Source organism: Pelmatolapia mariae, linkage group LG4 (genome assembly GCF_036321145.2).
Source record: "Pelmatolapia mariae isolate MD_Pm_ZW linkage group LG4, Pm_UMD_F_2, whole genome shotgun sequence".
NCBI classification, from domain to species: domain Eukaryota; kingdom Metazoa; phylum Chordata; class Actinopteri; order Cichliformes; family Cichlidae; genus Pelmatolapia; species Pelmatolapia mariae.
In genome coordinates, this window is record NC_086230.1 from 1,483,638 (window position 1) to 1,507,514 (window position 23,877).

Genomic DNA, 23,877 nt, shown 5'->3' on the forward strand with positions numbered 1-23,877 from the left:
TTGGCAGAATGTGGGTTTAAAGTAAGTAAAGAAAAACTGCAGCTGGTCCGACCGGAAGTAACATTTCTGGGCCGAGTCATTGCACACAGGTCAGTGGGTTTAATGAACACACACAGAGACCAGATTCTGACACACCCAAAACCAAGAACTGTGAAGGAACTCCTTTCCTTTCTTGGCCTGACAGGCTACAGCAGACAGTTTATCCCGAATTATGCGGGTAAGACGGCCCCCTTAAGGGACCTGATCAAAAAGGTGGGCGTTCGAAACCTTAAGGCACAGTTACCATGGACGCCACCAACAGAGACAGCATTCATTTCACTCAAACAAGACCTGTCAAGAGCCACAGATCTGGCCACACCCAACTATGATGAACCATTCTATCTTGATGTTTCTGAAACAAATGAGATTGTGAATGGCGTTTTGTTTCAGAAAAAAGGAGGAGGTAGGGATGTGCTTATGTATGTCAGCGTAAGATTAAATCCAACAGAGGCAAGACATCCCCCATGTACACAGCATGCAGCTGGGGTAGCCAAAATCATTCAGAAAACAGCACATGTAGTAAGAGAACATCCACTTAAAGTGCTCACCACACACAGTGTAGTAGCCTATGTAAACTCACAAGCCTTCACAATGACACCACTGAGACAACAGAGACTGAGCAAAGTCCTGGATGCTCCAAACTTGACGTTTACACATGAAGGCATAAACATGGCAGACTTGATGGGGTCAGGGGAACCACACGACTGTGCCAAAAGAGCTGAAGCTGAAGAGAAGGTCAGAGAAGATTTGAAAGCAGAACCTATCATAGGTGCGGAGGACTGGTTCACAGACGGCTGTTGTCACCGGGATGAAGAAGGACTGAAAGCAGGCTACGCGGTGGTTTCCAGAAGAGGACGACAGTATGAGGTACAAGAAGCTGGAAGAATAGAGGGTCAACAGTCAGCACAGAGAGCTGAAGTAATAGCCCTGACTCGAGCCCTGAGACTGGCCAAGAACATGAAGGTGAACATCTACACTGATTCAGCTTATGCATTCGGGGCAGCTCACGTGGAACTCGCTCAATGGAAGAGAGCAGGTTTCAGAACAGCAACCAATGCCCCAATATGCCATAAGAAGGAAATGGAGGAACTGGAAGACGCTCTGAACGACCCAGACATGGTAAGTATCATAAAATGTAAAGCACACTCTCAAGAAAACACAATGGTAGCAAAAGGGAACCAGAAAGCAGATGAAGCCGCCAAAGAAGCAGCAGGCTACAAAGGACGGAGACAGATGGTGGAGGTTATTGCTGAAGAAGAGCCAACTGTTAATGTGTTGGAGGAAGCCAGAAGGGCGCAGGAAGAAGTCACCCAGGAAGAAAAGGAGGTGTGGCAGGCCCGAGGAGCCAGAAAAGAAGGAGGTCTGTGGAGAGGGCCCCACGGGCGACCGGCTCTAACAGCCAAGCTGGCTGAAAAGAAGGTAAGTGAGGCACATGGACTTGGTCACGTGGGTGTGGCACAGATGGAGAGAAACTTGTGTCACTGGTGGCACCCTCACCTGAGAGACATGATAAAAGAAAAAGCCAGAACGTGTCTGATCTGTGGGGCACACAATCCAAAACCAGCGGTGAAGCCAGAACCAGGTAAGTTCCTCATGCCAGAGAGACCAGGAGAAGAAATTGTGATTGACTACACTGACATGGTGGATGGGGGACTAGGAGGACTGAGGTACTTGTTGGTATGTGTGGATGCTCTGACCGGCTGGCCAGAGGCATGGGCTACTAAAAGAGAGGATGCAAAAAGTGTGATTAAATGTCTGATTAACCACTACATCCCAAGGCATGGGTTTCCCAAGAGAATTAGATCAGATAACGGGACCCATTTTAGAAATAAGGATCTAGCAGAGGTGGAGAGAATGCTGGGAGTCCAGCATAAATTCGGGACAGTGTACCATCCTCAGTCCCAAGGAAAAGTAGAAAGAATGAACCTAAATTTGAAGAACAAATTGGCTAAAATCTGTGCACAGACAGGGTTGAATTGGGTTGCAGCCCTGCCAATTGCTTTGATGACCATAAGATGTTCTGTTAACCAATCCACAGGTTTCACGCCCTATGAGCTGCTGACAGGACGGCAGTTTCCGGCGCCTTGGACGGTGGTTCCAGCGACAGAACAGTCTAAGAGAAGTAACAAGTCTCATGCTGAATATTTTAATGAAGTAAAAGCTCTTGTGTCCAGTTTTACAAAACAGGTGACCGCCGGGAGGCCCACGGCAGAAGGAGAGGTTCCAGAGGCAAAAGCAGTGTGGCTGAAAGTCATAAAGAGGAAGTGGAAAGAGCCTCGTTGGACCGGACCCTACGAGGTGACGGCTCGGACGGCCACAGCGGTCCGTTTGAAAGGAAAAGGTGAAAATTGGTATCACTGGACGCAGTGTGCTGCAGCAGACGAGAGCCTGGTGGACAGCGACCTAGCTCCACCGAACACGGGGGCTGACGACAACCAGAGGCAGAATAAATCCTCTCCCCCGTGCAACGGGCCGAACAGTAGTCTACCTGGGAGGCCGAAGCAAGAAGACCAGCAAAGGAGGAGATCCCCACGCCAACGCAAGGGAGTGGTAACACATTAGAAAAAAAAAAAAAAAAAAAAAGGAAAGCACTTAAATAAATATATTTTGATAAAAGAAGTATAAGTTTCACACGACAACATGCACGCATTTGACATACAGGCACGTAGCAGGAGGCGTGAGGAGAGAAAATTGGTAAAAATGCTCCTCACAACCACATGGTTGTTATATAAGATAGTATTACTTTTGCTAATATGTATTTTTGTGTATTTTTGGCAGATAGCCTGGAACAGCCCACCCGAGCACGGAGGTCAGCCCAGCCCTCCACCGACTGAAAAACAGAACACTGAAATGGGGCCGTTACAGAGACCCAAACGAGAGGTATCAGGTAAAAGGGATGGGTGTCTCAGCGCTTATAATGGCATGGAATTGGACTACGTTAAAGGGTCCACGAGTTCATACTCTTTTGATTTGTGTGAAGTGATTAACTGCAAGGGCGCAAACAGCAGCTGGAGGGGATATGACGTGTGGATCTGCAGTCACCCGGATATTTGTACCCGGGGAGGGAACCCTCACTCCAGCCGGGGAATCCGCCCAGTGTTAGCGTCTTATACCGCAGGGCACTGGTGCATTCCTGGGTGGAGCAAGGTGGTAGCCTGGACTGGAGTGAAGTGGGAGCCACACGTCCCTGAAGGATTGAAAGGGATAGCAATCCAGAGGGACTTTTCTGCCTCACAGAACCCTATCACCCTCTCTCTGGGACCATGGAGCTCTTTGCCCAGGTCAAATAGTCCGGGAGGCGTGTTTTACCTGGTGATTGGGGTAGATGTTTCAGGGACAGACCCGACAGGTGTGATTAGAGTGAATTTAGTAAACCCAAAGCCCAACCCTCCGGTCATAAATAGTACAGGGGATTGGGGAAACGGGTCGTTAACTGTTGCCCGTGAGGAGCAAAAGCGGCGAGTCCTGATTGTGGATTACACCAGGTTGAAGCCTCAGGACTTAATTGAACGCGCCACCGGTTTCAGTGACAGTAACCTGTGGCTGGACTGGGTGGCTCAAAATGCAAAAGAACAAGATGTATCTAACTGTGTTGCTTGTGCTTCAGCTAGGCCGCGCTTGTTTACAGAACCCGCTCCACTGTATCCAGAGGACAAATGGGGATATGACTGCATGCTACAAATCACAAGAGAAGCGGTGAGTACTGGCAATTGTTCAATATTGGCCAGCCTCTTCCCGCCAATTGATAAAGGTACAAAGGTAGGACCATTTAGACCCAAGAAAGATAACTATACTTGCTTTAAGTTCTCCACAGACAAAGTGAAATACAAGCTGGGAGATATCGATCCCAGCTGGTGCGCTACGACACTCACAGGAAGAACCACCAATGCTAAGAATGACTCGAACACAGTAATAGGTACATGGGCAAGAAGTGGGTTGTACTATTATTGTGGGGAAAGAACTCTTTTGGTTCGTGTTCCAATGGGAAGTGTCGGGACCTGTGCAATGGTAAGGTTGGGTGCTCAACTGATATTAATCGGCAACAGAGTGACAGCAATTCCCCAGAGTAACACACGCACACTGGCAGCCAGACGTAAGCGACATGTATTGGGTAAGGGGACACATGTATATGATCCTAGGATGAATTCACCCACCTGGATCGACTCCATAGGAGTGCCCAGGGGAGTTCCTAACGAGTATAAACTGGCAGATCAAGTAGCAGCTGGTTTTGAAAACTTACCAATCATTTCTGCTCTTTTTCCAGTGACCCCAAACAAGAATGTGGATAGAATAAATTATGTCCATTATAACCTGCTGAGACTCTCAAACCTGACCAGGGATGCCTTTGAGGGAGTGGCGGAGCAGTTGGGCCCGACCTCATTAATGGGGGTCCAAAACAGACTCGCTCTCGACATGGTTCTGGCTGAGAGGGGAGGGGTCTGTGCTATGTTTGGTGACCTGTGTTGTACTTTCATTCCCAATAACACTGCCCCAGATGGCTCAGTTACCCGAGCTCTGGAAGGTCTTAAAACATTGTCAAGAACCATGCATGAAGATTCTGGAATTGAGAATCCCTTTGAGGGCTGGATGACATCCGTGTTTGGCCAGTGGAAAGGGTTTGTAATGTCTGCCATGTTATCTGTATCTGCTTTTCTAGGGATTTTGGTCACCTGCGGATGCTGTCTCATTCCTTGTGTCAGAGGATTGTTGGAAAAGGTAATTACGAGGGCAGTGGACCCCGGGGCGGTGACCCCGGTGTCTATGATGCCATTAATGGACGTAGAAACGACTGAGGGGGCCGAGGAGTGACACAGCACACGGTGTGGTGACCTCTTTTGGAAGAGGTCAAAAGGAGGATTGTGAGGATAAAGGAAAATTGCTTCATGATTACAATAGATTTCATAGCTTTGTCATAGCATTAACCACATAGCTTATAGCTTTAAGATGGCCTTGAAACATTTAAACATACTGACACCATATTAATCTCTCACAGGTGCAGTCATAACCATTTTATATTGTTATATCCTTACACACATAGTGCAGCTCTATGACCTAAAGAGTTGAAGCTTTCCCAGGTAAATAAAGGTCACAAGCTTCATCCAGCGCGATGTCTGGGTGATACATTGGTAAGGAAATGGGGAGCTTAAGAAAGATTGCACACATGCTTACAAAACACATATATACATTACATATAACTTAGAAACAGATTTAAGAAGAGGCCTGAAGGCACTCAGTTAACATACTGCACTGGAGGTTCTGTCTTGACAACAGGTGACGAGTGGAGAAGACCAGCCCCTGGAGACCACAGAGGCCTGAGTTTATTGCCTTCTTTGGAAGAAGATGCCAAAAGGGGAACTCCTGTGTCTGCAGTTAATTCTTAAAATACATAAATGTTCTGTACATGCAAATTATGTGATTGTAAACGCAAGAGGGGGCGTCATAATACTCTGATGATATAAAAGCAATCTGAAGTATAATTTTGGCGAAGACCCTTGCTGATGTATGCAGTGATTGTCTTCCCGCGCGTGAACTTCAATAAAGATTGCTTTGACCCAAATCTTCTGGACTGTCCTGGTTTTGTACTCTCCACCAATTTCGGACCCGTAACACTGTCCTCCTCCAGAAAATCTTATGTATGCAAACGCGCATTGCAACCTCTTATCTGGTGCGCGTCTTTTATTTTGACAGCAAATGCGCACCTGCGGACCACTTATGTGCACCCCTGTCAATGACACTGAACACTAACATTTTTTTTGTTTTGCTTAAGTCAACGACCAAGTCAAGAAAGGGGAAACTTTTTTTTTACAAATTGCCTCAATCACCCAACCACTTTGTTTTGTGCTTTTTCCAGAGAAGTACTTTTTATCTATCATTCACACAGATTAATGCTCTGATGGATGCAATAGAGAGACTTTGGTTGCCCAAGGACATTTGGCATGCAGACTGGGAGCAGCCAGGGATGAACCACCAACCTTCCAATCAGTAGGTGACCTGCTCTAACTCCTGAGTAAAAGTAAGTTTAATACCACACATAGTAGTGGGACTACAGTAATAATCCTGACTGTGACGTACAGGTGATTAAAAGCTGATGAAAATGGAAATTGTGTTTAATAATCTAAGGAGCTTAAAAAGAAAACCAACTGGACTTCCTTGAGTTTCACCTCTCACCTGAGAAGCTTCTTCAGGCCAAAGATCAATTGGTGAAGAGTTTTGGGTGAAAGGCCTTGCCTCAACGTGTCATGTGACTTATTGAGATCAACTGACACAAGATGAGGATGGGGGAGTTCAAGTCTGAGCCTCAAACTCAGTTTATATTCAATTTCTGTAATCTACACTTTATCCCTGTCAGGTTTCAGGTGAATATTTAGATTTAAAAATAAAATGTAAAATGTAAAATTAGAATTTCATTGTCAACAAAGCAGATCCGTCACTGGGGGTGAGGTCACTGAGGCAGTTAAACAATTCCTGGCCACTGGGGTGGATGAGGTTTGCCCTGACTTCCTAAAGGCTCTAAATGTTGTAGGAGTGTCTTGGTTGATGCATGGAGATCAGTGACAGACTGAGGTGGTTGTTCCCATCTTCAAGAAATAGGACTGGAGGGTGTGTTCCAACTATAGGGGGATCACACTCCTCAGCCTCCCCAGTAAGGTCTATGCCAGAGTGCTGGAAAGGAGTCCATCCAGTAGTGGTTTTTGATACGGGCGACATGGGCGGTTGCCCGGGGCGGCATCGTGGTGGGGGGCGACATCACGGTCATTGGCAAAAAAAAAAAAAAAAAAAAATGCTCATATTCATGCTGCCCCGACATCAGCCAGCACATATTGGGAATGGCATAGGCACCGCTTTCTATCGCCCATTTGCTGGGAGTAAGGGCGCCCTCCGTTTGCGAGGTGCGCCTGCTGCTTGTGGCACAGGGAGGAGAGGGCGGGGCGGCGGGGAATTCTCTGGAGCTCGCAAAATAAAATAAAATAAAAACAAAACAACAAACACGAAAACACCAGACATTATGATACAGACTTATAATTTGCACCGATGTTTTTTCGAAATTCTGTACGCGAAAAGTGAGCGCGAGAGCCCTCGGTGCGCCTGCTCGCTGCTGAAGTCAAAGTAAACTTTATTGTCATCTCCGCTACATACAGTCCAGTATATAGAGAGACGAGACGACGAGGCTCCAGTTACAGCAGTAAACAAAAAATAAATATCAGAAGAGTAAGAAAATAAATACACAGTTTAGGACTCGGAGTAAAGGGATCAATAACAATTTAAAATTTATAATTTACAGTTTGATGATTTAAAGTCTCACACACAACCCGTCGAAAGGGGAGGGGGCGGCTGCTTCCAAATAGAGCACATTTCATTCATAATGTTGTAAATCCAAGCACATTATGTATTCATGATTTGAATCTTGGGTTGTGCGAAATCCCAGAAATAAACCTTAGACAAAGTGAATCTGTGAACTAAGGTGTAGGTCTGTTAGGTTATGTTGTGGTGATCCTCGAGTTGGGGGATTTGTGTTCATACTGGAGTGCAAAAATAAACCGATGGAAGATGGACAAGAAAAGTTCAAAGCCATCAGGTGCTCAGTTTAGAAAAAATAGAAAAGAAGAGGAGGAGAAACGAGCAAAAGATACAGGTAAGCAGATGTGTGATTGGATAATGGCAGGTCATCCTGAAACAATCAGAATCAGAATACTTTCTTAATCCCTAAGGAAATAATGTGGATTACAGTTGCTCCAAGAAGAAATGGTAAAAATAGTAACAGTAACAGAATAAACTCCAAACATTATGTTACAGATTTTAATATTAATTAGTCATTGTCAATTGTTGATTTGTCCTGTTCTCATTGTATGACGTATTATGATGGCTGTTTGGTAGCCGTTTGCATATTATGCACACTCTCTCTCTCTTCATATGTGTGTGTGTGTGTGTGTTTCTGTGGTGAAATTCAGTATGGTTCCGACAACAGTTTGTTAATGTACAATCCTTAATATGTTTTATGTGTGTGTGTGTGGGGGGGGGCAGAGGGAGTGTTCGCCCAGGGCGCCAAACAGGCTAGGACTGCCACTGAGTCCATCCATTAGTCAAACCTCAGATACAGGAGGAACAATTTGGTTTTCTTCCCGATCACGGACCACTGGACCAGCTGTTTACATGCATGGGAGTTTGCCCAACCACTCTAGATGTGTTTTGTAGACTTGGAGAAGGCATTCGACCGTGTCCGTCGGGATATCCTGTAGGAGGTTGTAACGTGGGTTGTATTCAGTGGCTGAGAGGAAGCGGCAGAAACACTTTGCAGGACAGTCAAAACTCACGACCACACAGGTACTGAGAATTCCACAGTGCTTGTCCATTAATAAAAACACTCGTCATCAACTTTACAAGACCCGGTTGAACGGCTGCTGTCTTATCATACATGAAGTGAGCAGTGTTCATACAACCCGTAACGTTACTTTGAGTTAGGGAGGTAAAGATATGAGGTCCATCTCAGTCCATACATCCATGTGCAGGCACACACTCCCACACTCCACAGAGTGCAGTGGCGCATACTTGTGACATCACTAAACGTTAACTTAGGCTGTCTTAAAGAGACACCACACAATTGTGACTTTTACAAGTTGCTTCAGGATTATTGCGTGTGTGGCCCATTCGTATGGGCCATTCGATCCTTAACCAGCAATGGATGGGACTCATTTCCAGGAGGGGGTTGGACTCCACCCAAGGCACCTCTTTGTCACCAGTTCTGTTCATAATTTTTATAGCCTTCAGTCTTCTTCAGGCTGCTCCAGCTACCCCTCAGTCTGAGGGTGGTAAACGCTGGTCCGAACAGATTTAATGCCCAATAATCTGTACAGCTCTTTAAGTGTGCGAGACATGAACAATGTGCCCTGGTCAGTCAATATCTCTTTCAGGATGCCGAATCGAGAGATGACCTGAAACAGCGCCTGCGCCACACTCTTTGCAGAAATGGTGTGCAGCGGCGCACCAGGGTAGGGTGTCATCATGAGACTGCATTAGTAGAAAGTCTTCAGTGGGGAGAATCACCGGAGTCTCCTCCTCCCCTGAGTCAACATCAGACAACCCTGTGTCCCCGCTGAACACAGCACAGATGCTACATGCTACTAAAGGTCATGATCGCATCCCCACATACTGCCCCAACAGATTTTTAAACCCCAGGCAATTTGTGCTCAGATTGATCTTCTTGTTTTTCAAGATCTGAGCAATCAACACCTACATCATACCGATAATCAAATACCCTGCTGGGATAACGAACTGCCCACGGATGAGACAGAAGCCACTGACATCAACACAAAAAAGGTTTCTTACCATGTGTAGCATATGTGTTAAATACTTGTGAATTTCACCAAAACACCTTTTTTTTAAATTAAATATTTCATTTTGCGTCTTCATTTCCTGCCTATATAATCTGACTCTGTGTGTGTTTGTGTGTGTGTGTATACGCTGCATGGTGACGTAGCCGCGTGCATGTGTGCCCCGGTCACAGCGCCTTTCAGCATGGCCGGAGGTAAGTCACTGCCACGTTGCTCTCAGCTAATTAAAGTTTGTTAAGGCCACAAGCTGCAATGCGAATATAGCTGAACCGCCGCGTTTTTGTCTGTTGTTAAGAGACTCGTTCGGTGTAAATTTTGTGGAGGGCGGAGTTCGCTAATTTAAGTTTTTAATGAGCTTTAGCCGAGAACGCAGCTGTAATGTTAGCATGCTGTATTTCTGTGTTGCAGGTATGGAGATGTTTTTATGTTTTGGGGATGCAGTCTTTCTTTCATTGTTTTTATGGTACAGTGTTGTATTGCCTGTTGGATGGCGTTTATTAATATGATTGTACTTGAGTGTAAGGTTTGAACTATAAGCACCAAAATATTGGGTCCTGATTATTAAATTGTATATGTCTGGTTGTTTATTTGTTTTTGAATTATTTTGTTTATTGTTCTTATGAGTTGTTTTTGATGATTTTTCAGTGATATATTATTTATTTTATGCTTTTTTTTTTTTAAGAGCTTAAGTTAATATTTTAAAACAATTTGTTGTATTTGATTTATTATATTATTGTGGCGTTAATAAAGCTGCAGGCACAACTCCTTTCAGCATGGCCGGAGGAGAGGTGTCCTGGCAGGCGCATGACACACACAGATCAGACCTGTATTTCTGTATTCCAGATCTGCAATAAAGAGCCCAAAGACCCAGTGCTGTCTCCTGCCTCTTACTTACACGCCAGAACACAACGCATTGACAGGCATAACTTACAAATGGGTTACACGTGCATGGACAGTTTCACCTGAAGTCCAGCACCCTGAGACTCATACAGTCTCAGGGTGGCCACCAAGGAAGGAGGCCAACTAGTGAGTGTCAGAACAACTATCCAGGGTAAAACAACAAAGATCTATGAGTACATCAGGAAGAGGGCAAAACTGAGTGCTTAGTAAATACCTCAGGCAGCAGAAACCTGAGAAAGAGGAGGAGCAAGAAGGGGAACCATCATGGAAGGACATGGCCCCACATGGCAAGTACCACTGGCAGATAGAATCAGTGGCTAATGCTGATAAATACCGATGGCTGGACATAGCTGGACTGAAAGACAGCACTAATCATGGCAACACAGGAACAAGTTCTAACCATGAGATTCATGGAGTCTGGGGTCTACCATACCAGGAAAGACCCCAGGTGCAGGCTTCTCAATTCAATTTATCCATCCATCCATTCATCTTCTTCCATTTATCCACGACCTCCCTCTCCCCAGCTTATATGGAACACCAAGGCGTTCCCAGGGCAGCCAAGAGATATAATCTCTCCAGCGTGTCTCCTGGGTCTGTCCCGGGGCCTCCTCCCAGTGTGACATGCACTTAACCCAGACGGCATCCTTGTCAGATGCCCAAACCACCTTAACTGGCTCTGTTTGATGTGGAATTGGCTCCTTTCGAAGTGGACAGGTTTGTGTGTCCCAGGGATCCCATTGGCTATTTTGTCGGGGGTATTTTTTCCGCCTGGTAGGGTCTCCCATAGCAAATTGGTCCTGGGTGAGGGACCACATGAAAAGCAATTCAAAAGACCCCTATGAGCAAAAGGTTGAGGGAGCAGTTCACCCTGTTTGGGATAGGGATAGGCAAGCGTCTGGTGGCCGGGCCTTAGTCCATGTCGGGCACAGCCCGAAAAAGGGACATGGGTCCTCCTTTAGGCCCACCACCCACAGGAGGCGCTGTAGGGGTGGGGTGCAATGTGTGTTCGGCGGTGGCCAGGAGCGGAGGCCCTGGTGGAGCAATCCCCGACTCAATTCAATTCAACTCAGTTTTATTTATACAGCGCCAAATCAGAACAACAGTTGCCTCAAGGCGCGTTAAATTGTGAGGTAGACCCTACAATAATACAGAAAAGAAAACAACTACCATATGACCCACTATGAACAAGTGCTTTGGCGACAATGTGAAGGAAAAACTCCCTTTTAACAGGAAGAAATCTCCAGCAGAACCAGACTTGGGGAGGGGCAGGGCCATCTGCTGTGATTGGTTGGGGTGAGAGAAGGAAAACAGGATAAAGACATGCTGTGGAAGAGAGACAGAGATTAATAACAGATATGATTCAATGCAGAGAGGTCTATTAACACATAGTGAGTGAGAAAGGTGACTGAAGGAGAAACACCCAGTGCATCATGGGAATCCCCAGCAGCCTACACCTATGCAGCATAACTAAGGGAGGATTCAGGGTCACCTGGTCAAGCCCTAACTATATGCTTTACCAAAGAGGAAAGTTTGAAGCCTAATCTTAAAAGTAGAGATAGTGTCTGTTTCCTGAATCCAAACTGGAAGCTGGTTCCACAGAAGAGGGGCCTGAAAACTGAAGGCTCTGCCTCCCATTCTACTTTTAAATACTCTAGGAACAACAAGTAAGCCTGCAGTGCAAGAGCGAAGTGCTCTAATAGGGTGATATGGTACTACAAGGTCATTAAGGTAAGATGGGGCCTGATTATTTAAGACCTTGTATGTGAGGAGCAGGATTTTGAATTCTGGATTTAACAGGAAGCCAATGAAGGGAAGCCAGTAGAGGAGAAATCTGCTCTCTCTTTCTAGTCCCTGTCAGTACTCTTGCTGCAGCATTTTGGATTAACTGAAGGCTTTTCAGGGAGTTTTTAGGACTTCCTGATAATAATGAATTACAGTAGTCCAGCCTGGAAGTAATAAATGCATGAACTAGTTTTTCAGCGTCACTCTGAGACAGGATATTTCTAACTTTAGAGATGTTGCACAAATGGAAGAAAGCAGTCTTACATATTTGTTTAATATGTGCGTTGAAGGACGTCCTGGTCAAAAATGACTCCAAGGTTCCTCACAGTGTTACTGGAGGCCAAGGTAATGCCATCCAGAGTAAGAATCTGGTTAGATACCATATTTCTAAGATTTTCAGGGCCGAGTACAATAACCTCAGTTTTATCTAAATTAAGAAGCAGAAAGTTAGCGGCCACCCAGGTCTTTTACGCCCCCATTTCCTACACCCTCTGGTGCCAGGGTTGGCTGGTGACTGGGGGACTGATTGACTGCAAACTGGGATTACTGCTAACTATGGGAGTGTGTGTGCTTGTGGCTAGGCTGGGGCTTGCTGGGCCTTACTCCCTCTGTTATCAAGGGTGTGGGATTTTCTCTCTTCCTCTGACTCACTCTGACACACACACACACACACACACACACACACACACACACACACACACACACACACACAAGCACACAGCAAAGTTGTATATTTATTTGAGTACCTCCCTCTGTTTTGTCATTCAGGTGTTGTGTATCGTTTGAATGTGCTTTGTTACAGATGCAGCAGTTTAATTCCCAGAATGTCCATTTGCGTCATCCTCAACCCCCCCCCCCCCCCCCCCCCCCCCCCCCCCCTCTGTCCCTTTTCTATTCCTCCGCTTTCTTCTCCTGTCTTTTGCCAATCTGATGTCCACCCCATATCCACCCCAGCATAATATTTACACAGGCAAAGACATGAATAATTAAATAGATAAAATAAAAACATTAACAAAAGGAGCCTACAGGGAGTCTATGGCGCTCCTCTTGGGAAACCAAATATGTTTGGCACAACAAAGTATTCTGACCCATATTCTGCTTGCTACAACTGCTGGATAGGACAGGTTTAAAAAAAGTGGTTGGGAATGCCCGAGCCAAATTCCTGTTGGACTTCCAGATACACACTGACAAACTGGTGATGGCTAACCAATGGGACAAGTGGTGGTGGACAAGCAGATGAAGGTGACCGCAGTGATAGATGTAGCTATACAGAGTGATAGAAACATCGGGAACAAGAAACACGAGAAGCTAGAGAAATACCAAGGACTGAGAGAAGAGCCATTCTCTCTTGCTCTTGACGAAGGCGGTCGCACTTTTTCTCCTCTCCTCCTCCTCCTCTCCCTTAGCTTCGCTGCTTAGCCTCTTGTGTCCTTGTCTAGTCTCGTGTTTTTTGTATTACTTTTCCCTGGAACACTCTCTCACAGTCTGTTCTCTAAAACCTAAAAGAGCAATTATGGATTTGATCAACTGGTCCCCGAATGCAATTGACACCCTTTTCTAAACAAGAAGTCTGGGCTCGGGTGAGCCTGAGTGTCCTGGAGGTACTTTCCCTACTTTCCCAGGTGGCATAGCTGGAGGGTCGTGTGCCTGGCGGGACTGTCGATCGAAGACGCTGAAGATATCTATCTATTTGGAACCATGATAACAGGGTTCTTGCTGATCGGAGCTGGCTTGGCCCTGGCTTATCGAAGAATTAAGGAAGCGGAACCGGCTGTTCAAACCCCCACAAGGCTGCCCGCTGGGATTGAAACGATGGGACGAGGCATGAGTTCTAAAAATGGGCTCATTGAGTGCAGCACGGATAAGATCTTGGAGAAGCTTGCGGCTGCCGTGAATACTCAGAATAAGACCTCTGAGCGCAAATTGGATCACATCTTGGAGAAGCTCACTGCGGTCGTGAGTTCTCAGAATCTGCTCTTTGAGCACAAGAATGACAACATCACGGAGCGTAAGTTTGATAACATCATGGAGAAGCTCACGGCTCTCCAACAGGAGATTGAGAGACCAGTGTCGGACTGTTAGAACAGCTTTGAAATTCAGATGAGTTGTTCACACTAAAGTAAAAACCACCATCACTTCATGCGGCTACCACTTTGGCGCCAGCTGTGATCTCAAGGCTGGAGCTGAACAAAAACACCCTGATAACAGACTGTGCTTAGACTGTTCCTCCCCTATGCAAGGCCACCTGGGTTGGCTGGAAGACTGTTTACTTAGCCTGGCAGGGCGAAGGACGCTGTCTCAGCTGAACTCTGGACACACACACACATACACATACACTAATACACACTCATAACCTCTCTCTTTCGAAACACCTTCGATGCTTGTCCCCTCCCGGGGAAGATGGCAGTCGACTGGACCAGCGCAGACATGCTGCAGGACCGGATGCGCTGTCTACACCGGCTCTCTATTACCCTTTACCCGCCCCTGTTGCTTGTCTTTTGTTTCTATGGTGTATTGATAGTCATGTGCTTTTTGTATGCGCTGAGGTGGTTTTTTTTTCTGTTCTCAAACTGATCTCCCTGTTGGAGCTCAGTCTGGGGGGAGTTCTTTTTTCTCCTTGTCTTTCCTCATGATGGGTATTTTCCATTGTTATATCTCTCTGACCTGTCTTCCCCATGTGATGTTTGTGTAATGTATATATGATCGGAAGGGTAAGATGGCGCTGGCACGGCTGGCAGCCTTAACCCAATTTCCCTCAGGATGAATAAAGTATGATCAATCAATCAATCAAAATATATGGAGCATGAAGCAGCAGTGGTTTCTGTGGTAATTGAAGCACTTGAGGTGGTGACCCTCAAACTTGGTGAGTGGCTCCAGGAGATCCCATTCGAGATCTCTGTCCAGAACAGTACTAGTTCAGGTCCTAGGAACAGCAAAGACTACTGTGTAGGACCCTTAAGCTCTCAAGCCTGTGGTAGAGGACTTGAACTTAAAGGATAAAGACTGCCCACAGGCCAAGTGGGGAACTGTATAAAAAAAATCACAATGGCAGACATCCAAAAAAAGTCTGAAGCATGAAGAGCTGGACCTCACCCAACCCTAATATGATTCATACATACTGGTTCATACTTTATGGATTTAGACACAAAAACAGCAGATTCAAATCACACACACACACACACACACACACACACACACACACACACACACACACACACACACACACACACACCACCACCACCACCACCACCACCTCCCCCTGACACACACATACAGACACACCCCTGTTTTGACAACTATGTTTTAATTTTTTACTGAAAATGACTCTGAGCTAACTGCTAGCTAATGTTTCCTGTGAACAATAGCTATATTCTATAATCCTATAGTTGTTTTCTTGGAGCTGAGACATGGAAACCTATCTACACCCTAAACTAATGCTGAACTCAGGAATGAGCATGGAGATTTCAGGGACTTTCATGTACATAGCAACTTGTGAGAAACTACAGAGATGGCAACAGCATGCAGTATCATACCAGTAAATAATACTTACATAAATATCTGCACCATAAAATCCATCCTGGTAAACAACACTGCAGAGGATGCAAACACAAACAGACAAACAAGCATACAGTAAAACAAAAGCATTCATATTAGTGCATGTTAACATGCAATGACGTGGCTAACTACTACCTATTCTCCACAATCCAAAACAAAAAAAGAAAGAAAAGTAAACATGTAATCAACTCTTTAATGGCTGGGTGAGGAGGCTAGGAAGGTTCCAAAATACTTTCTAAATTATGTGCACAAAATTCATAAAGCTAAATCTAACCATAAATGCAAATATCAATGATTCTTTAAAACTGTTTTTATATAAGTATAAATATAAATGTAAGGGAAAACCATGGTTCGAGTGGGGAGTCATCTCTGAATCAAAGAGGGGGCCTAAGGGTAGATCTTACATTCTGTTATTGCAGCCATTCCTCAACAATCTGAATGGTACTCATGGCCCCTGATTAATGGTCATCCCAATCTTCATATTATTGATCATGAAACTGACCTCATGGCCCATTGTTAGTCAATGGTGCAAGTTTCAGTCATTATACAGATGTACTGTTTATAAGGTTGGGGAAACCTGAGGAAACGTTTCTCCTACTGAAAATGCTGAAAAAGACATTTTTGTCCAAGGAAGCAGCCTATTGGCCTAACATAAAAAAAAAAAAAAGATATTTTGCAATCATATCATTGGATCTGCAGCCACATATTCTGGACACTTGGGTGAAGAGAGGAGCTTAGCTGTCAACTTCTCACCACCTGGTGGTGAGTTGGATCAGGTGGCAGAGCAGAACCCTGGACAGACCTGACACACACAAATATATTGTGAGGGTGTGTTGGGAATATTTAGCAGAGGCCCCCGTCCATGGGCTCTTCAACTCTCACCTCTAGCAGATTTTCGACAGCATTGAGAGAAGCTGGGGAACATGGTCCATTCAGCCTCCATTGCTGAGCCTGCTGCAAGGAACTGTAGCTGCAGGGTGGTTGGTGCCTGTTGTGGTGATAATACCTGAACTGGATGTGGACACCAGAGTTGAAGGGAGCCACAAAGCTGATGAAGGAGTACTATCGGACTTGGTTAACCTGTGGGACTATGGAAGCAGCTGCTGGGTACCCTCAGGCCAAGCGGAATAGAGCCCAGCAGGCCAAAAACTTGAGTGTGGGAGGAGTTTGGAAAAGGTAATTGTGACGGAGGTGTGGTCCCGGGCGCGGCTGCAGGGGAGGAGTGGCGCAGTGAGCTCGATGGGGCGGTGCTGGAGAGGCAGGTGAGAACAGCTGATGGCGTTTGGACTAATGACAGTTTTCCTGCCTTTTTAGTGAGACGGGAGAGGAGCGGAAAGGAAGCCGGGACTCAGCTGAGACCGGAGCTGTCAGACTGTGTGCTGTCATAACAAACCTAAATCTGTAAATAAACGTGGCCGCTGGCGACAAAGTACTCTGCGTGTGTGTACGTGTGTGGAGTGTATTTCACAGTAATGAAAAAAGACTTTCAGTCTGCCTCAAAGTGATTGTGGCAAACCGTTAGGACTTAGGAGGGAAAAGCGATGATCTACATTTGTACAGTGGCTGTGGGGTGCTCCTGACAAATGAGGACATAGTCAGTTGGTGGAAGGAATACTTCGAGGACCTCTTCAATCCCACTAACATGTTTTCCACAGAGGAAACAGAATCTGGGGAGGAGGGGGAATGACTTGGTCCCCTTCTTTAAGAAGATGGACAAGAGGTTGTACTCCAACTACGTGAGAATCACACTTCTCAGCCTTCCTAGGAAGATGGATGTCAGGATATTGGAGAGGAGAGTTTGTTGAACCTACGATACAGGAGGAACAATGTGGTGTTTTCATCCTTGTCACAAAACACTGGACCAGCTCTTTGTCCTCTTAAGGATATTTACGTGTGTGTGGGAGCTTGCCCAACCAGTCTACATGTGTTTTGTAGACCTGGAGAAAGCATTCAGTTGGGTACATTTGAGTATCCTGTGGGGGGTGCTTGTTGCTGGTGGAGCGGCCTTTGGGTCTTGTTCATGAGTGAGGGGAGAGGAGAGAGTGAGACTGACAGATGGATTGGGGTCACGGCTATACATGTAGACAGAGCACCGGTTCATCATGGTGAAAGTGCTGAGCATGAAACCAAAGCTCCAGATTTACCAGTGGATCTACGTACCATCACCTATGGTTACGAACTCTGGGTAGTGACCGAAAGATTGAGATCACAGATACAAGCAGTCAAAATGAGCTTTCTTTGGAGGGTAGCTGGCTGCTTCCTTAGAGATCGCATAAGGAGCTCAGCCATCTGAAAGTGGCACAGAGTAGAGCCGCTATAGCTCCACATTGAAAGGAGAGTCAGTGTTGGGTCTGTGTTTCCACAAGCCCCGCCAGTTTAGAGACTTATTCATCATGAAGAAAACAAGACAGTCGGCGATCGATCGATTTACTTGCAAGGGAGGCCTCGTCAGTGTCTACCACAAAATGACCCCAAATCCGGCCTCCGCTTGCTGCCTTTTATTGGGAAAACAGTTCACACAATACACATCACAGCAAAAGCACCTCCCACCGTAAACCCCCCAAATGGTTCTAAGACAAGGCACTATGTGTGTGTATGTGTAAACATCCGTATGCATTCAGCACTCAGGTGAGTGCTGAGTGTTTGTATATGTGTGCATGAGGGTGGGAATGCATGTTTGTGTCTGTGTGTGCCTGTTTGTCTGTGTCTATATGTCAGGTCAGGTCTTAGACTCCACCTCTCTGGGAACACCCAGGCCCTCCAAAGTGTGGAGGCCTATCTCCCCTCACCACACTCCCTGCCGGTGACTGATGCCCTCAGGGGTCGGTGCGTTGGTGGTTCTTGGTGTCCAGGGCTGGGTGCTCAGGTATGTACCAGCTCACTCCCAGTGGCTACTTGGCGGGGCCTGGCACCTGTTGCTCGGTCAGGCCTCTTCCGGGGCGTGGGGGGCCCTCGGGCCTCCGGCCTCGGGGCCTGTGGCTCGGTTCACTCTGGCACAGCTGGCTGCCGGCAAAGCCGGCGGGCACGCCAGTGCAGCCCCCTCTGGCTTCTGCTCCGCGGCTACTGGGTGACCCCTCGTCTGGGGATCTCCTCAGCCCTTCCCAGGAGGGTGGCACGGATGCCCCTCCGGTGGTCCTCCTTGGGCTCTCGCACTCTGGGGTCCCTGGATGTCTGGAGCCTGGATCTCCTCCATGCCTGCTTCATGCCCTGGGGGACAGGGCTATGGCTCCCTACACCCTCTAGCAGACCGTTACATGGGGAAACCTTTTGAATACAAGCGCGCCGATCCACACAGGTGTGCACACGGGTGTTCACTGTTCGTAGACATAAACTACACCTTTCTTAGCTGCTACTTCAAAGCACATTGTGCGCTGTCGGTCCTGCGTGCTGCACAACAACATTCAATATTTAGTATTTACTGCTGTTTACTCTTAGCTAGATTAATGTGATGGTGTTGTGTTTAGTATGTTGCTTTGGGTTTTTTTTTGTTGCTTGTTTTCTCTTCTTTTTCTCTCAACAGGTGATCCAGGAGATTTTTTTTCTTTCTCTTTTTAAGTGCCCTTTTTCACTGTCCCTCTTCCCTTCTGTTTTTCTTTTCCTTCCTCGCTTTCTTTCTCCCTTTCCTATCCCCCGTCATGTCTGTCCCGTCTGTAACAACTGAAAATAAAATAAAATAAATAATAACAACAATAGTCGCTCAAATGGACCAATACGGCAAGGCCTCGATGATCCATTTGGCAAAATAAATTCATTTGGTATCCTTGTTGGTCTTCAGACAACAATTCTGACGGCTAAAGAAGCAAATGGGACTGACAAAAAAAACCAAAAAACAAAAAACATCTGTATGCATGTGCAAGAACGTGTGTGCGTGTGTGTATGCATGTGAGAATGTGTGTGTGTGTGTGTGTGTGTGTGTGTGTGTGTGTGTGTGTGTGTGTGTGTGTGTGTGTGTGTGTGTTTGAGTGAGTGTGTGAGAATGTGTGTCTCTCTGTGTGCGTGACTTCCAACTGTTTCTAACAACATCCTTAGTCCTAAAATGGTAATCTCCCCCACACCCAATATATGGTTCAATTCCTGTATTGGTTCACCATGCACAACACAGTGAAGCCACAAAAGGGCAGGAAGCTTACCACACAAGAATCAGATCTTTCAGATAGGATGTATCTGCAATAAAACCTCCCCCAGCACAGAGTGGCTGGAGAGGTGGTCAGAGACAAAGGCATGTCTTGATCATGTCCTACTAGTAGGAGGCCCCGTGGCAGACCCGGGACACGCTGCAGTGATTACATCTCTTGACTGACCCGGGAATGCCTGTACCCCTGGAGGAGGTGACTGCTACCCCCATGACTGGCCATGGATAAGTGGCAGATAAAATGGATAAAAAATTACAGTCAGGCAGCAGGGCATTTGATTAATGTATGGATTATTTGGTTTGTGAGATCAAATAACTCTGATGACCAGTTAATTATAGTCATAGACCTGGTCACCAAAAGACAGCTCCAAGTGTCTTTGCTGCATTACTTGATAGGAACCTATACAATTCACTGTTATTTGTTCACTGTTATTGAACAGTATTCTGTCTTTGCTAGACGTAGACTTAGATTATCCAGTTAGACAGACAGTGAATAGAGATGAAGCCTTTAAACTCAAAACTTGTTTACTTTGCTATACTTTTTACTTTTCATCTTCAGGCATATTAGTGTTTTCTGTACATGGCATTCTTTATACATTTCGTCTTTTTCTCTAATTTTTCTCTATTTTTGCAAAACCAAGTAAGCTCAAACCAACACAGATCATTATCATGTCATTCACTGAGCATTTTAATTGAGACTGAGTTTCAATGACAAACAACAACAATATAAACCTCAAAGTAGCCTAAATCGAACGTAACATCCAGTGACCTGGATACTATACACGTGAATATGAGTATATATATATATATATATATATATATATATATAATGATATGATATGATATGAACAAAATGATTCATAGCTACACAGTAGTGATGTGTGAATCATGAACGAATCGTTCAATACTCGAGAATCACTTTACTGACTCGTGAATCATAATTCACAAGCCCAACTGACTCATTCACTGAGTCATCCCTGTTGCTGTTAGCAAACTAATTTCATTAGTAGAAATATATCTACCTTAGAATTAAAATTGTGGGGAAAAAACAACAGCCAGTTTCTGAACAGAAACTGGCTGTTGTTCAGTAATGTATATACCTTTACATATTGTACATATATTTATTACTTTTTAGATTAGCCATTTTTATATTTTGCTTGTTTTACATTATTGTATTTTGCACAACTCTGTTGCTTGTGAAGCTCGCACACAAGAATTTCACTCACATGTACTGTACCAGTGTACCTGCACGTGTGATGTGACAATAAAAGTGATTTGATTTGATTTGATTTGATTTAGAAACATTTCTGGTCTGGACTGGAAGAAAAAACCCTGAGTAGAAAGCTCACATCAAGACAATAGCTCCTCAGTTCACAGTAGCATCGCTCTGCTAACATGCTAACAGCACATTTGAGTTACTCACCCCCTCCCTTCCTGTGCTGAATTGTAGCATTAACAAATCACTCAGGACTCACTAACCCCCTCCCTTCCTGAATCGTAGCATAAACAAAAATAGTAATACGTTGGCGGCATTCCAAGATGGAGGCCAACCAAATCGGTTTGACAACCTGTTTGACAAATTTTCATCTGAGATAAAATAGCACTATCATATCGTATCCTGGGAGACAGGTTCAGAACGAGTTTTCGATAACCTGCAGACAACAACGTGTTCATTCTGTTTATCACCCCGGTATGTATTTTGGTTTTTAGGTGTGTGAATCTATACAACAGGAATTACTTTTATAGATTCAGGAGCAAATTTATTTAATGGGGCTTTTTAGACACTGATCTGAAATATAAAAGCGTGTTAGAAGTAGCTTTTGATGGATTTGTTCCAGGGAGGGTTATACAAAATTTTAAGTTGTTTTCTTGTGTGATTGCACAGCGTCCTATCACAGGACCCTCCCTATTAAACTGTACAGCAGAAGTTTCAATTCACTTTTATCTATACATACCAAATTACAACAACAGCCACCTGCTAGTGAAACAATTTTTATATCCTGCTGGAAAAATGAAAATAAACATTATAATGGAAATTTGCAAAAAAAAAAACCAACATGTGCATCAAAATAAACTATGTCCAACAGTGCAATTTGAGTTCTAAGCATCCTAGAAACTATTCAGTAAAGCATAAAGTCAAACATGACTTTTAAAAACACCAGTATAGGCTTATGAGGCCCCGAAGGTAAAAAACTACATTTTCCGCGAAAATGACGTCACTTCCAGCTTCAGCCAGGTAATGACGTACATGCGATAGTTCGCGCTGAAGTCTATTCCAACGTAGGAAGTGTTATGAACAGTTGATCGGATCGGCAAAGCATGTTTCTGGAACATTATGTTTTTGTTGCTGCTAGTGCTTTTTATGCTGTTTTTGCAAAGCCATATGTGGAAGGAAACCGTGACTTAGGACAAGCCGATGGCATAAAATGTAAGTACAACTCCTACGGTTTCATGTGCAAAAAAAATTATTGTGCTAGCTTACGTGGTTCCGGTTCTACAGGGATTTAAAAATAGTTACGCAAAACGGAGCGTGCCAACACCGGTTTTAAAGGGTTAAACTAGATGTTAATGTTCTTAAAGTTAACACGACTCATGTTACCATCTCGTATTGCTAAAACACAGCTATGGCGTATGCCCTGAAGATTCTCAGATGGAAACACCAACAATCTAGATATTTTCAAATATTCATTAGACCATCTTTAATGTCTTAAGTTTTGTGGTTTTTATGTTTTACATAAAAACTTCAAAATTTTATATTTTAAAATGAAAGCAAAGCAACATGGACAGATATTTTTCTTTAATGATGTTGCTGCAGCAATCTCAAATACTAATTATTCTGGGATATTTATTGTCAAACTATGCGATTTTCCAAGTGTGTGTGGAGTAAAATGTTGTGACCAAGAATTATTTAGGATTGGGGTGGCTGTAGCTCAGGTGGCAGAGCAGGTCAGCCACTAACCAGAAGGTCGGTGGTTTGATCCCAGGCTGCTCCAGGTTGCATGCCAAATATCCTTGGGCAAGATACTAACCCGGTGTCGCCAGTGTCCGGCAGCCTCGCCTCTGTCAGTGCGCCCCAGGGCAGCTGTGGCTACAGTGTAGCTTGCCATCACCAATGGGTGAATGACTGAATGTAGTGTGAAGTGTTTTGGGGTCCTTAGGGACTAAGTAAAGCGCTATACAAATGCAGGCCATTTACCATTAACAACATAAACTGTTTTGATAGCAGAAACAGTCTGCCTTATAGTTCCCATACTTTACCACTAGTTTTAGAAACACATTCTTCTTCATGTCTGTTTACATGGTTTTTATGAAACTGATTTTCAATAGTACAACTATTGCTATTGCTATAACTTTTCTGTGCTCCCCAGTATATATGCAAGAATTTTGCAGGCTTTACTGAAACTGTCACAATTTAACACTCAATGCCATAAACAGAGTTGATCCATGTCTCTATGGACAACGTTTCATACATCAACAGCTCTGAAAATCACTTTTAAAGTAATGTAGAACATGATCTCTCTCACTCTCAGCGTCTCTAAAAAACCCAGCAAACTGACAATCACCTCTAAACAAGGGGGTTAGTTTATAGGGTTTTTTTTGTTTGTTTGTTTGTTTTGTTTTTTTTGTTTTGTTTTGTTTTTTTTATCAGGCGCAACACCATGTAACGCATGGATGTTAGACCAGACCATGTTGCTAGCCCAACCACCAGGCTCAGGGTCTCTGAGCTCTAACCCTGGCTGCCAAATGTGCCTCTGAGCCTCTTGTGCCTTTTCACCACCAGACTAAGTTTGTAGTCTCACCTACTAATATTATTTTATTATAGCACAATATTCAGCTTGGTTACTACTTTGATTTTCTAACATTGAGCACATTTCTGAGCCCATACATTATCAAACTTTTACTCAAGTATTTCTGACACTAGCAGCTATACTTCTACTTAAGTAAAAAAAAATGCCTGCACTATCAGTATAAAGCTGTCTGTAATTCTTGACCAGTTCATGCAACAATTATAAATTAAACCTGCACCACAGGTAACACCAATAACAGGTGTATTTCTTAGATCTAGTGATACAGTCAAAACACTCTGCTTGTATAATGCCATATTCCCTCCCAGCGTACCCTTGTCTCACAACAGGGTGA

General features: G+C 44.8%; 1 protein-coding gene across 5 annotated transcripts in view; it reads right to left on the reverse strand.

Moving 5' to 3' along the window:
* rbfox1 (RNA binding fox-1 homolog 1) overlaps positions 1-23,877 on the reverse strand; it is a 147,884-nt gene that overhangs the window by 38,680 nt on the left and 85,327 nt on the right. For 4 of the 5 annotated variants that reach the window (XM_063471054.1, XM_063471052.1, XM_063471051.1 and 1 more), the window contains one exon: positions 15,601-15,640. The exons of the other annotated variant lie outside the window; for it this stretch is intronic. In XM_063471054.1, coding sequence (XP_063327124.1) covers positions 15,601-15,640 — 40 coding nt within the window. The remainder of the gene's footprint in view (positions 1-15,600; positions 15,641-23,877) is intronic. 5 annotated transcript variants of the gene reach the window in all.